Source organism: Melanotaenia boesemani, chromosome 24, assembly GCF_017639745.1.
Source record: "Melanotaenia boesemani isolate fMelBoe1 chromosome 24, fMelBoe1.pri, whole genome shotgun sequence".
Lineage (NCBI taxonomy): Eukaryota > Metazoa > Chordata > Actinopteri > Atheriniformes > Melanotaeniidae > Melanotaenia > Melanotaenia boesemani.
The window spans coordinates 770,332-784,842 of record NC_055705.1 but is presented as its reverse complement, the minus strand read 5'-3'; the positions used below and the strand labels follow the sequence as shown (position 1 = coordinate 784,842).

Here is a 14,511-nt window from a genome sequence, read left to right as displayed (position 1 = left end):
CAGGTCTGGTCAAGTAGCCGGGGAGGGCACCAGCAGAGGACCAGCTGGAGGCAGAACCTTCAGGACGGCGTCGTTCGGTCCCTGGCTGTCGATCTCATCCATCTTCTTCTCCGCTCCGTCTATCCATCCATTCACTTCCTTCATCTCTCCATCGAGCTTCTGCATCTGCTGCTGGTAGTCCTGTTAGAGGGAGACAGAGGCTCAGAGTTCGGTGGTTCCAGCAGACTGGTCTTATGGTCTTATGGTCTGCGTGTCTGACCAGCAGCAGGTTGAGCCACTCCTCTGCTCTGGACGTGACGGCGATCCAGTTGCAGCGCAGCAGGCTGACTTTGTCGTCCACCAGGCCGCCATGGCCCCGCAGCACCGCCTTCAGGGCCTCGGCCAGGTCCACCACCGCCTGCAGCTGAGGCTGCCGCCGCTCCTTCTCCGCATGGACGGACTGATCCAGGAGACACGGGAGACACAACATTACCCCGAAGGAAACGATAACTAGCATATAACTACTACCATTACTTGAATTACAATGTTTTCTACAAAGCAAAAAAGATGCAACGCTGTGTGAAGTATAAACACAACATGCAACGATTTAAAAATCTCAACTCATATTTTATTACCAGTAAATGTAAACTATCCAGGTTATTAACACGACTCGGTATACAAGGAGCATTTCAGAGAGGCAGAGTCTCTCAGATGTCAGCACCAAAAACAACTGGAGGAGCCTCTGACAAGTGAGTCCATGCAGGGATGTCCCCTGCGCACAGAGATTCCTCCTCTTTATAACATTCACTGTAGATGCTGGGAGCTTAAAAGTCTTCATAATTTTACATTGAGGATAATTTTTCTCAACTTATTTCCACGTTTTTAGACCTAGTTTGTCTGAGATTATTGAACCTGTCCATCTTTCCATCTGGGAAAGATCATCATTGTTTTTATTTACACTTGATGCAGCGCCCGACTATCTTGACCTTAGGTTGTGGTTTATTTACGTAACAGTTTTTTCATCCACATACTCATTAATCCAAAGTGAATAAGTGGTGTGTTAAGTTTCTGTATTGATGTAAACTTGGTGAAGCAGCTTTCTGGTCGGGCTGTACCTGCGCCCAGGCCACCTCGGCCTCCAGGTCGCTGGGCATGCCCTCCACGGCGGAGCGCCTGGTCAGCTCCGCGTCCGTGGCCGCGAGCCACTCCGTCAGCCCGTTCAGCTCCTTTCGCAGCTTCTTCGCCAGCTTCAGGCTCTTCTCCAGCTCCAGCTTACTTTCCGTCACCTGCGAACCCAGAACCAGCAGAGCAGCCCGGTGAGCGCTGCTGTGGGATCGTGTTGGTGTGGAAATGTGTGTGTGGACTAGCCTGCGATCCCAGCTGGTTGTAGAGCAGTTTCAGGGCCGTAACTCTGTCGTCCAGCTCCTTGGGCTGCTCCGTCTGCTGCCTCTGGACAATCTGCCTTCCTGTTTTAATCACCGTCTCCACCTCGCCCTTCACCTCGCTCAGCACCTTGTACAGCTTCTGTTGGACACAAAGAGGCAGCTGCTGCTAGAAGCACCATCCCGTGTAAAAGTCAGCAGCGTTGCCTACGGCGTAGTTACCCACCATGCACTGCTCCAGCTGGGACTGCACCACATCCTGCTCCACGCTGCCGATGTCCAGCAGCCCCACCTGACTTTTCACGCCTGCCAGCACGCGCTCGCACTCCGACAGCCGGGAGTCGAAGTTGGCCGGCTTCTGGAAGAGACGGAACTTCGTCCACACGTCCGCCAGCATTTTCTGGAAAACGGGACCAAATATTAAACAGCAGGAGGAGACAAACAGCCTGAAGTCTGGAAAACGGGACCAAATATTAAACAGCAGGAGGAGACAAACAGCCTGAAGTCTGGAAAACGGGAACAAATATTAAACAGCAGGAGGAGGCAAACAGCCTGAAGTCTGGAAAACGGGACCAAATATTAAACAGCAGGAGGAGACAAACAGCCTGAAGTCTGGAAAACGGGACCAAATATTAAACAGCAGGAGGAGACAAACAGCCTGAAGTCTGGAAAACGGGACCAAATATTAAACAGCAGGAGGAGACAAACAGCCTGAAGTCTGGAAAACGGGACCAAATATTAAACAGCAGGAGGAGACAAACAGCCTGAAGTCTGGAAAACGGGACCAAATATTAAACAGCAGGAGGAGACAAACAGCCTGAAGTCTGGAAAACGGGAACAAATATTAAACAGCAGGAGGAGGCAAACAGCCTGAAGTCTGGAAAACGGGACCAAATATTAAACAGCAGGAGGAGACAAACAGCCTGAAGTCTGGAAAACGGGACCAAATATTAAACAGCAGGAGGAGACAAACAGCCTGAAGTCTGGAAAACGGGAACAAATATAAAACAGCAGGAGGAGACAAACAGCCTGAAGTCTGGAAAACGGGACCAAATATTAAACAGCAGGAGGAGACAAACAGCCTGAAGTCTGGAAAACGGGACCAAATATTAAACAGCAGGAGGAGACAAACAGCCTGAAGTCTGAAAAACGGGACCAAATATTAAACAGCAGGAGGAGACAAACAGCCTGAAGTCTGGAAAACGGGACCAAATATTAAACAGCAGGAGGAGGCAAACAGCCTGAAGTCTGGAAAACGGGACCAAATATAAAACAGCAGGAGGAGACAAACAGCCTGAAGTCTGGAAAACGGGACCAAATATTAAACAGCAGGAGGAGACAAACAGCCTGAAGTCTGGAAAACGGGACCAAATATAAAACAGCAGGAGGAGACAAACAGCCTGAAGTCTGGAAAACGGGACCAAATATTAAACAGCAGGAGGAGACAAACAGCCTGAAGTCTGGAAAACGGGAACAAATATAAAACAGCAGGAGGAGACAAACAGCCTGAAGTCTGGAAAACGGGACCAAATATTAAACAGCAGGAGGAGACAAACAGCCTGAAGTCTGGAAAACGGGACCAAATATTAAACAGCAGGAGGAGACAAACAGCCTGAAGTCTGGAAAACGGGACCAAATATTAAACAGCAGGAGGAGACAAACAGCCTGAAGTCTGGAAAACGGGAACAAATATTAAACAGCAGGAGGAGGCAAACAGCCTGAAGTCTGGAAAACGGGAACAAATATTAAACAGCAGGAGGAGACAAACAGCCTGAAGTCTGGAAAACGGGACCAAATATTAAACAGCAGGAGGAGACAAACAGCCTGAAGTCTGGAAAACGGGACCAAATATTAAACAGCAGGAGGAGACAAACAGCCTGAAGTCTGGAAAACGGGACCAAATATTAAACAGCAGGAGGAGACAAACAGCCTGAAGTCTGGAAAACGGGAACAAATATAAAACAGCAGGAGGAGACAAACAGCCTGAAGTCTGGAAAACGGGAACAAATATAAAACAGCAGGAGGAGACAAACAGCCTGAAGTCTGGAAAACGGGACCAAATATTAAACAGCAGGAGGAGACAAACAGCCTGAAGTCTGGAAAACGGGAACAAATATTAAACAGCAGGAGGAGACAAACAGCCTGAAGTCTGGAAAACGGGACCAAATATTAAACAGCAGGAGGAGACAAACAGCCTGAAGTCTGGAAAACGGGAACAAATAAAAAAAAAGCAGGAGGAGACAAACAGCCTGAAGTCTGGAAAACGGGACCAAATATTAAACAGCAGGAGGAGACAAACAGCCTGAAGTCTGGAAAACGGGACCAAATATTAAACAGCAGGAGGAGACAAACAGCCTGAAGTCTGGAAAACGGGACCAAATATTAAACAGCAGGAGGAGACAAACAGCCTGAAGTCTGGAAAACGGGAACCAAATATTAAACAGCAGGAGGAGACAAACAGCCTGAAGTCTGGAAAACGGGACCAAATATTAAACAGCAGGAGGAGACAAACAGCCTGAAGTCTGGAAAACGGGACCAAATATTAAACAGCAGGAGGAGACAAACAGCCTGAAGTCTGGAAAACGGGACCAAATATTAAACAGCAGGAGGAGACAAACAGCCTGAAGTCTGGAAAACGGGACCAAATATTAAACAGCAGGAGGAGACAAACAGCCTGAAGTCTGGAAAACGGGACCAAATATTAAACAGCAGGAGGAGACAAACAGCCTGAAGTCTGGAAAACGGGACCAAATATTAAACAGCAGGAGGAGACAAACAGCCTGAAGTCTGGAAAACGGGGACCAAATATTAAACAGCAGGAGGAGACAAACAGCCTGAAGTCTGGAAAACGGGACCAAATATTAAACAGCAGGAGGAGACAAACAGCCTGAAGTCTGGAAAACGGGAACAAATATAAAACAGCAGGAGGAGACAAACAGCCTGAAGTCTGGAAAACGGGACCAAATATTAAACAGCAGGAGGAGACAAACAGCCTGAAGTCTGGAAAACGGGACCAAATATTAAACAGCAGGAGGAGACAAACAGCCTGAAGTCTGGAAAACGGGACCAAATATTAAACAGCAGGAGGAGACAAACAGCCTGAAGTCTGGAAAACGGGACCAAATATTAAACAGCAGGAGGAGACAAACAGCCTGAAGTCTGGAAAACGGGACCAAATATTAAACAGCAGGAGGAGACAAACAGCCTGAAGTCTGGAAAACGGGACCAAATATTAAACAGCAGGAGGAGACAAACAGCCTGAAGTCTGGAAAACGGGACCAAATATTAAACAGCAGGAGGAGACAAACAGCCTGAAGTCTGGAAAACGGGACCAAATATTAAACAGCAGGAGGAGACAAACAGCCTGAAGTCTGGAAAATGGTGAACTTCAGACGCACCTGAGTCAAGTCAATCTGTCCCATGATCCTCTGTGAAGCCTCTTTGTCCTGGTTCTTCTTCCTCATGTCCTCCAGCGTCGCTTCATGTCCATTCAGCTCCGTCTGGATTTTCTGGAACACACACAAACATTCCCTCCATTACTCCACCCATCCTCCATCTCTTCCTAGAAAACAGTGTCTGCAGTTCCTCGTCTCACCACCAGGAGGCGGTGTGAACCAACAAGAGACAAAACGACTGAACCAATAAAACCCTCCCTTTCCTCTCATTACTGATGCTCACCCACGCACTAACCATCCCCTCGTCCTCGGGACTGTGTGTGTGTGTTAAAGACAGAAATGTCAACCATCCACACACACATACACACGTCCTTATCGTTCACATTATCTCTACCTCCATCACAGCCGGTCATTACCTCTAGTTGCTGATTAGTCTGTGTGTGTGTTCAGGGTGTGTGTTTAAGGTGTATGTGTTCAGGGTGTGTGTTTAAGGTGTGTGTGTTCAGGGTGTGTGTTCAGGGTGTTCAGGCTTAATTAGGACCAGGGAACAGCTGGTCTCTTTAACCAGATAGAGACATAAACTAATTACTGATGACACGTTTCCTGGAAGTTTCCGGCCGATCGGAGGAAAACCGTGAAATGTGAGAAGTGTTTTTACGGGTCCTAAGAGTCGACAAGGGAGGAGACCGTCTTGTAACGGTTAATTACCAAGAAGTTTGTTACAACAAAGAAATAATCCAGCAAACTCTCATGTCTTGACTTTGTGCCGAGTTAGAGATGAAATCTCAGTAGCTGGAGGCGTGAAAGGATTGTGTAAAACCTGGAGTGACAACTGGGTGTCACACTTGAGCAGCTCCTTCCAAAACAAACCAATGTGTTTTAAGGACGACTAACCCCCCCCCAACCTCTCTAACTCGGCTCATCGCTTCGCAAATCAAACATTCTTTAAGTGTTATTAATTAGAGGGAGGAAAAGGAAAAAGTTTCTTAAAAAGCAAAGTGAAAAACGAATCACATGAAGCGCTGCAACCGGACATCTGAGTCCTTTAAAGTTTTAAGTTTTAAGTAAACCGCATATCTGCTCAGTTTTACCTCTTATCCCAAAACAAGCTGCAGCGGCCATGCTGGATGTTTGCCACAGTACTTGCATTGTGACATCTACATAAAACAGCAGCACAAGCTTCGGTGGTTGCTATGGCAACGACTGAAGCCAAACTGGACTAGGATCTGCTTCATGGTGGAGAGAATTACAGCTGCTGATTGGACCTGATCTTCTTTGCACTCCTGCAGGGTCCACGCCTACAATCTGTTTCATTTCACTTACATCCAGGCCAGCGTGGACCAGTTCCAGCCTCCTCTTTACCTTTTTATTGACTCTTTTGTAAAATAAGAGGTGAAGTTTGTGTGAATGCAGGCTGTAATGGAAAAGTGTTCTGAGGGAAAACCAGAAAAGTGCTATAAATAACTTCCTTGGACCAGGGATGTCCCGCTCTGGTCCTCCAGGGTGCTGCAGGTTTTCCATGTTCCCTGACTCAGACTAATGGATCATTAACAGGTTTGCTCGGTGAGGTCCTTCATACTCCTCTGGAGCAGTTAGAGGCTTATTGGTGTCTGCTTAGTTCCAGTCGATGAGCTTTACGTAGAAAAGGTGTGCAGGATCAGGTTCGTGTACCGTTCTGTAGATGTGGGCGTTTCCGTGCTTGTGTACCTCCCATGATGCTCCACTGGAGGATGGAAAGGAGAAAATAATGCATGTGAAGTGGTCTACCTGAGCCTCCTGTGGGATCTGCTGGGCATCGACGTGGTCAGCCAGGTACGCGGTGAGGTGGCGGTCTGTGTTGGCCAGCGAGTCCTGGATCTGTCTGAGGGCCTTGTCATTCTCTTGAGCCCACTGGACGCCCTTCTCCAGCTCCCTTTGCCTGAGTGCAGCCTGGGGAACCAAACATCACACATTAGGGGCTTCTGGGATGAAGACATGGAAACGTTTACAGACTGTTAGCAATCACTAGCTAAACTAGCTAGCAAACACCACCCCCCGAGTGTACCCTCTTCAAAGTGGGACTCCGGGATTTGTCCTTCATGTTGCCTCTGTGCGACCCGCCACATCAAGCCACCTTCATCAATACCAGAACCAATAACCAATAACGCTGCTCCTCCAACGCCGGCTGCCTGCAGAGCTCCTCTCACTCTTCTCACCGCTGACTGACTGGCCACAAGATTAACTTGTAAACGCACTCATTACCTCATACAGGAGCCCATGTGAGCTGGTGTGTGTGAGACGGAGTGTGTGGCTGCAATGAGCATGCTAATCTCACACAGAAGGATAATGGCTCTAAGTTTAGCCCTGAGCCCCTTGTGCTGCACACAATGTTCCTCCAATATGAGCAATGGATGCATGCGAGGCTTTCTAGACCTCTGAAACTACGATTAGTTTATCGGTTATAAATTGGATAAAGATTCAGGAGACCCTACAACACACAACACACACACACAGACACACACACAGACACACACACAGACACATAATGTTTACGAGGAAGCTGAGATTGGGTTTCAGTGATGCTAGTTAAAGGTCCCATATTATACACTTTATTCCCAATCTGAGACCATTCATTAATATCTAAATGAAATATTTCCGCCATGGTATGGACAAATCGACCCTCAGTTTGAGTGCAGCGGCTTCTCTTCACCTCCCTCTTTTTAGCAGCTTCAGAAATGTGCCGTTTATGGTGGGCGGAACCCTGGTGGAGCAGCTCAGCTGTTGGCTCCGCCCATCGCATCGCCCGTCATGAGGTGATTGACAGGTTAATATCTTTTCAAGCTATCAGACTAATAAGGCCGAAACGATAAAATAACTGCCAGCTCTTACCTCTCCAGCTGTGTCACGGACAGTTGGTATTGAACCTGGCTTCAGCTTCAAACGGTTGGTGAAGCCTGCTTTCCATGCCCCCATGTTGTGGAAACAGTCCTCTTTGAAATGCTGGCCACAGACATGCAAAACCTTTGGAAGTTTTCCGGGTACATTTCCTCCAAAAATAAAATTAATCCACTCAGTCCTCGTGGGTTCAGTGGATGGAAGTAAAAAAAACGTTTTCGTGTTCATTTATGCAGCCACAAACAGAACAGTGCTTCTGTCGCTTAGCCATGTCCGCTAACGAGGGTTGCCGAAGAGGGAAAAACACTGGGCGCTAGGTGATTTTTAGAGGGCGGGCTTTGAGAGCCGGTAGACGGGTCCATCGCTCTGTGGGGAGTGGTTATTGTCCCTTATGACGTCATAACGTACACGCTTTCAAACAAGCTCATTTCAGCGCTTACTTCCCTAGAGGTGGAGCAGGGGGGAGAGAGAGCGCCTGAAAGAGTTTCACACTTACGGGTCTCCTACACATGCGGGGGGACCAGTATGACTGTTCCAAAACCATTAAAAAGTGAATTTTGCATAATATGGGACCTTTAAGAAATCAAGACTCAAGACAACTTTATTGATCCCAAAAGGTTCATGTGTAACTCACCAACATCACCGTCGATACCAGCAGTCCAAACTAAAAAATAATAAAACCAGAAAAGCTCAAAGTCCAGAATCCCAGTTAATTAAAAAGACGGTGGTTGAACATCAGGGACGCATGGTAGCTTCGACTGGAAGCTCATCAGCCATCATGTGGCTGCTTCCTTTTAACCTGAGACCAGAGAGAACTCAGAACTGGCCACGTTCACACTGCAGTTCAGTTCCTTTTTTTCCCGTGGTGGCGTGGTGGTTAGCACCGCGGCTCACAGCAAGAAGGTCGCTGGTTTGGGCCTCGGCTGGGGGTTCGAACAGCGGCCTGTCAGTGTGTAGTTTCCATGTTCTCCTCGTGTATGCGTTCTCTCCAGGTTCTCTTTACAACGATTGCTGGTGTGTTAGGTTAACTGGTTACTAGGTCCATTGGTCAAACTCTCCCCAGCAGTGTTTGTCGGTCTGTGTCGGCCCTGCGATGGACAGGTACACCTGTCCAGGTGTACCTGCCTCTCCCCTGCTAACCACAAGTCTACCACTGCCCCAAAAAACACATGATAGATTTAGGATTTGTTTAATGACAGTCTGAACGGCACAAATCAGATTCTTTTAAACCCGACCGGCCACAAATCCTGAATCCGATCTGTGTGGAAGCGACCTCAGTCTGAACGTCATGCTGCATTTCAAGTTGTTCAGGCTTAACAGAGTCCATAAAACCGAGAGACAAAAGAAAACCTTCAAAGACTTTCAATATACAAAGTACATAAAACAGAAACATTAAAAGACTTCATCCAGCCATTTTCTGAACCGCTTAGTCCATTTTTGGGTTGCAGGTGAGCTGGAGCCTATCCCAGCATTTTAACAGGTGAGAGGCAGGTACATCTGGACAAGTCACCAGTCCGCCGCAGGGCCCACACATACAGACAAACAACCATTCACACACACACACACACTCTCCTAGGGAGAATTTAGAATAACCAATTAACCTAACATGCACGTCTTTGGACGGTGGGAGGAAGCCGGAGAACCCGGAGAGAACCCACGCATACACGGGGAGAACATGCAAACTCCACACAGAAAGACCACCACCACCACCCAGGTTCAAACCTCCCCCCAGCCGAGGCTCGACTCAGCGACCTTCTTGCTGGGAGGCTGCGGTGCTAACCACCACACCACCGTCCAGCCCGACGTCATCTTCCTCAGAAAGTAAATTCTTTGCTGACTTTGTTGTGTTTACATCACATTTAATTTAAAATCAAACACCGAGCAGGTGTTTCTGAGACTCCACCACCTGGACGTCATCACCACACACATGACCGTCTGCGTGATCATAGCCTCCGTTTCTCCTCCATTCATCAACTTTTTAATACAAAACTACACAAAGCTTTATCCCCACGTATTAAACCTGCACGTGTGCACAAGCCAGTTTCTGCTCCAGGCTGCAGCCACAAGCAGGTGCTGATGACGCCATAATTCATTATTTGCATATAAAAATGGAATTTGCATCATAAATAAAAAGATATAAAAGTGAAAGTGAAGAAGATGCATAGCTTTGATAAATGAGGAGTAGAGTCTGTGGGTAAGGAGGACTGAAGCTGCCATGAACAAAAAGAACATCTTCATGGATCAATGCCAATAAAAAATACATTCATGTAATAATAGAAGCACAGAATGTCAAATAAAGGGCCTTCCTGGTTTTTTTTCCAACTACTTATTTACCCTGCCATTTAATATTCAGTGTTATAGTCGATGTGCAAATCTGTAGTAGTAACGGGGTGTTTGAAGGGAACTCTTTCCGAGACCACGTCCTCCAAGTCCGTTAAGGCTCGGGTTCCTGTTTAACAGGGGTACATAGATGGAGGTGAGCCAGACTGTGTCCAGATTATGGTGTGGAGGCAGGATAAGATGGCCGTATTCATCTCTCTACGTTAGCGCAGAATAGCCCCAGAAACATGCTAACGGAGCCGCTGATGAGCTGATAGGTAGCAGAAAGGCAGATGTGGCTGATGTGTGCAGAGATCGCATGCATGCATTGGTTGTTGTGTTTGTGGTCTGGCAACGACTGAAGTAATGATGTCAGGTGGCAGGGAGAGATACACACCGCGACTGCACGCGCTCAGTAGATAACATGGACGGGACGTCGCTGCTAGCGGATCATTGTGGCAGGTGCTCTCCTGCAGGGTTAAAGGTTTGTTACGGTCTGAAAGCACTACTCTGGTATATGACTATTTCAGGTCTTTTCCAGGCCTTTGTTAGAAAGGGGCAAACTCAGCCTATTCTCATTATTATAACGGATATTAAAAAATATTAGAAATACAACAATCAGCTCAGCTTGAAAACCCGCACTAAAAAAATCTGTCAGAAAAACCTGAAGGTAAAAAACCTCAGGACGCATAGGGGACAGGATCACAGCTGCTGCAGCCTGCCACCACTAGTGTGGTTTATTCTGGAATATAACGCTGCCTGCCTTTAGGCCGCTGGTCCAGCAAGTTAAAGTAGCCGCTAGCAGGAGAAAAGCCTCCTTATCGCTGCATGTTAGAGATGCAGAAGGAGCCTCCTGCACATCCTCTGCATTTATTGTGTGGACTTCAGTAAATTTTCAGAGCTCACCCAGACACAGCAAATGGAGAAAAAACACTGTAGACCATGAGGACAGCGTGGAGCAGTACGGCTGTAGACCATGGGGACAGCATGGAGCGGTACGGCTGTAGACCATGAGGACAGCGTGGAGCAGTACGGCTGTAGACCATGGGGACAGCGTGGAGCGGTACGGCTGTAGACCATGGGGACAGGGTGGAGCGGTACGGCTGTAGACCATGGGGACAGCGTGGAGCGGTACGGCTGTAGACCATGGGGACAGGGTGGAGCGGTACGGCTGTAGACCATGGGGACAGCGTGGAGCGGTACGGCTGTAGACCATGGGGACAGCGTGGAGCGGTACGGCTGTAGACCATGGGGACAGGGTGGAGCGGTACGGCTGTAGACCATGAGGACAGCGTGGAGCGGTACGGCTGTAGACCATGAGGACAGCGTGGAGCGGTACGGCTGTAGACCATGGGGACAGCGTGGAGCGGTACGGCTGTAGACCATGGGGACAGGGTGGAGCGGTACGGCTGTAGACCATGGGGACAGCGTGGAGCGGTACGGCTGTAGACCATGGGGACAGGGTGGAGCGGTACGGCTGTAGACCATGGGGACAGCGTGGAGCGGTACGGCTGTAGACCATGGGGACAGCGTGGAGCGGTACGGCTGTAGACCATGGGGACAGGGTGGAGCGGTACGGCTGTAGACCATGGGGACAGGGTGGAGCGGTACGGCTGTAGACCATGGGGACAGCGTGGAGCGGTACGGCTGTAGACCATGGGGACAGCGTGGAGCGGTACGGCTGTAGACCATGGGGACAGCGTGGAGCGGTACGGCTGTAGACCATGGGGACAGGGTGGAGCGGTACGGCTGTAGACCATGGGGACAGGGTGGAGCGGTACGGCTGTAGACCATGGGGACAGCGTGGAGCGGTACGGCTGTAGACCATGGGGACAGCGTGGAGCGGTACGGCTGTAGACCATGGGGACAGTGTGGAGCAGTACGGCTGTAGACCAGTATTTCACTGCTACCACACTAACGTTGAGACGCATGGAAGAATGAGGGCAGTGGTCCACGAGGACCAGGACAGAAACGCTGGTCTAAATGTAAGGCTGGAAAACTGTCAGAATCTTCACAGGTGAAAGGATAAGCTGGTTTTTGGTGGATTTGGTTCACATGCCCAGAAGGAGCTTCTCTCGCAGGGATCATGCCAAGTTCGGATTTTTATTTTGTCGTTATGAACTTCGATGTTTATGAGAAACAAAAAGAAAATGTGTTAATTCCATAGATAAATCGCTTTCATCTGCATTAATTAATAAAAGACCTGTAAGAGGAGTTCATATGATTTTCCTCACATCCTTACGGGCCAGTGTCCTGCAGGTTTTAGATGTTTCCCTGCAACACGTCTGATTCAGATTAAGAAGCTGGTCCAGAACTTGATGATGTAGAATGGCTCTCTGGTGGAGAACCATCTCATTTGAATCCAGTGTGTTGCAGCAGGGAAACATCTAAAACCTGCTGGACACTGGCCCAAGAGGCCCAGATTTGGTGATCCCCAGTTTAGGGGTTGCTCCATTTCTGATGACTGTCATGACTTTGATGCGACGCAAACGTTTTTCACATGGAGACGAATGTTTTTACAGATGAGATTTAACCAGAAAATGTCCAAATCACCGAGCCCTCGACGTATTTAAAGGGCTTCATCTTCTAAAACAACACGTTAGACCAGATGAAAGCAGATCTACAACCTTGTCCACATGTAGTCCTGACCTGTCCCACAGATCTTTCAGAGGGATGTGTGTGTGAGCACATTTCCAGCATACATGAACCACTGTGTTTAGTGTGTAGACACACTGACTCTTACCCTCGCCATGAGCTCATCCCATCGGGTGTTGAATGCGTCCAATTTTTGCTGAATCAGCTCATCCAGAACACCTCCGTCCATCAGTGTCTGGGCCAGCTCTCTGATCTGGTTCCGGTTGTCCTCTGGGTGTTGCAGAAGAACGTTAAGGCTCTGGAGACATGGACAGAAAAAGTATGTTAGCAGAGATGCTTCTTTACTGCTGCAAGAACCCGGTGTACGGTCCTTCCTCCTAGACTCAGACCGGTGAACCGGGCCCCGTCGACCCGGTGTACAGTCCTTCCTCCTAGACTCAGACCGGTGAACCGGGCCCTGTCGACCCGGTCTACGGTCCTTCCTCCTAGACTCAGATCGGTGAACCGGGCCCCGTCGACCCGGTGTACGGTCCTTCCTCCTAGACTCAGACCGGTGAACCGGGCCCCGTCGACCCGGTCTACAGTCCTTCCTCCTAGACTCAGATCGGTGAACCGGGCCCCGTCGACCCGGTCTACGGTCCTTCCTCCTAGACTCAGATCGGTGAACCGGGCCCCGTCGACCCGGTCTACGGTCCTTCCTCCTAGACTCAGACCGATCGGTATCTTCTGGATGAAGCTCAGTCTAACTGAAAATCTTCAACAAGCAGGCTTTGTCTTATTCTAACTCTAAGTGGAACAGTAAGTGGAACAGTAAGTGGAACAGTAAGTGGAACACTAGGTGGAACATTAAGTGGAACAGTAAGTGGAACACTAAGTGGAACATTAAGTGGAACAGTAAGTGGAACATTAAGTGGAACAATAAGTGGAACACTAAGTGGAACATTAAGTGGAACAGTAAGTGGAACATTAAGTGGAACAGTAAGTGGAACACTAAGTGGAACATTAAGCGGAACAGTAAGTGGAACATTAAGTGGAACAGTAAGTGGAACATTAAGTGGAACAGTAAGTGGAACATTAAGTGGAACAGTAAGTGGAACACTAAGTGGAACATTAAGCGGAACAGTAAGTGGAACATTAAGTGGAACAGTAAGTGGAACATTAAGTGGAACACTAAGTGGAACACAAAGTGGAATATTAAGTGGAACACTAAGTGGAACAGTAAGTGGAACACTAAGTGGAACTAGGAGATGTGTGCTGGAATAATTTGTGCTTTAATTGGCCTGCAGAGTTGTCTCCAACATTCCCTCTGGAGGCTCTCAGGTCCTGTTGACGCTGCAGAGCTCCAAGCAGTCCTGCATACATGGGTGTCACAGTGAGTCATTGTCCTCATAGTCAGTCTATCCAGTGCACAGATTTGTACGTCTGACAATCTTGTGTGACAGTTCTGTCAATCAGAAGCTGGTGTTTAGCTCCTCTGGTGTTACTCCCAATACCCCTCTGGGCCCAGCTCATGTATTAAGCCTCTTTTTATCCGCACTGATGCCTGAAAGTTGCTTTTATGTTGCACAAAGCAGGTTATTGGACTGAATCTCCCCTCTCTGAGGATCCTTCATGATCCGGACTGTCCAATCCTGGGTTAACTGAGGTTAATTCATGTTTTAATGATGGCCAAGTTTTTCAGTTAAAAAAAAAGAAAATATCTGTGTAGCAAGTATTGCAAAAAAAACGTACTTGCTACTTTTATAGGGAATTCATTTTTTACTTCCTATGAGTCTTTCTACTTCCCTTATCCAAAAACTTGAGACAATATGTAAAATATAATAATAACAATAATAATAATAACAATAATATTAATATTAATAATAATAATAATAAAATAATAATAATAATAACAAAAATAATAATGATAATAATACATGATTCCAAAAATCAGAAGGAATCTCTGTATGCATAGTCGTCTCCTACTC

At 47.8% G+C, this 14,511-nt stretch overlaps 1 protein-coding gene across 3 annotated transcripts in view; it reads right to left on the bottom strand.

Moving 5' to 3' along the window:
- dmd (dystrophin) overlaps positions 1 to 14,511 on the bottom strand; it is a 267,266-nt gene that overhangs the window by 80,653 nt on the left and 172,102 nt on the right. For 2 of the 3 annotated variants that reach the window (XM_041978350.1, XM_041978351.1), the window contains 8 exons: positions 12,693 to 12,842; positions 6,524 to 6,685; positions 4,760 to 4,870; positions 1,588 to 1,761; positions 1,348 to 1,503; positions 1,095 to 1,265; positions 260 to 439; positions 58 to 180 (listed from right to left, as the gene is read on the bottom strand). In XM_041978350.1, coding sequence (XP_041834284.1) covers positions 58 to 180; positions 260 to 439; positions 1,095 to 1,265; positions 1,348 to 1,503; positions 1,588 to 1,761; positions 4,760 to 4,870; positions 6,524 to 6,685; positions 12,693 to 12,842 — 1,227 coding nt within the window. Of the gene's footprint in view, positions 1 to 57; positions 181 to 259; positions 440 to 1,094; positions 1,266 to 1,347; positions 1,504 to 1,587; positions 1,762 to 4,759; positions 4,871 to 6,523; positions 6,686 to 6,800; positions 6,962 to 12,692; positions 12,843 to 14,511 lie in introns of those variants that run through there. The other variant, XM_041978352.1, reaches the window with a different exon arrangement.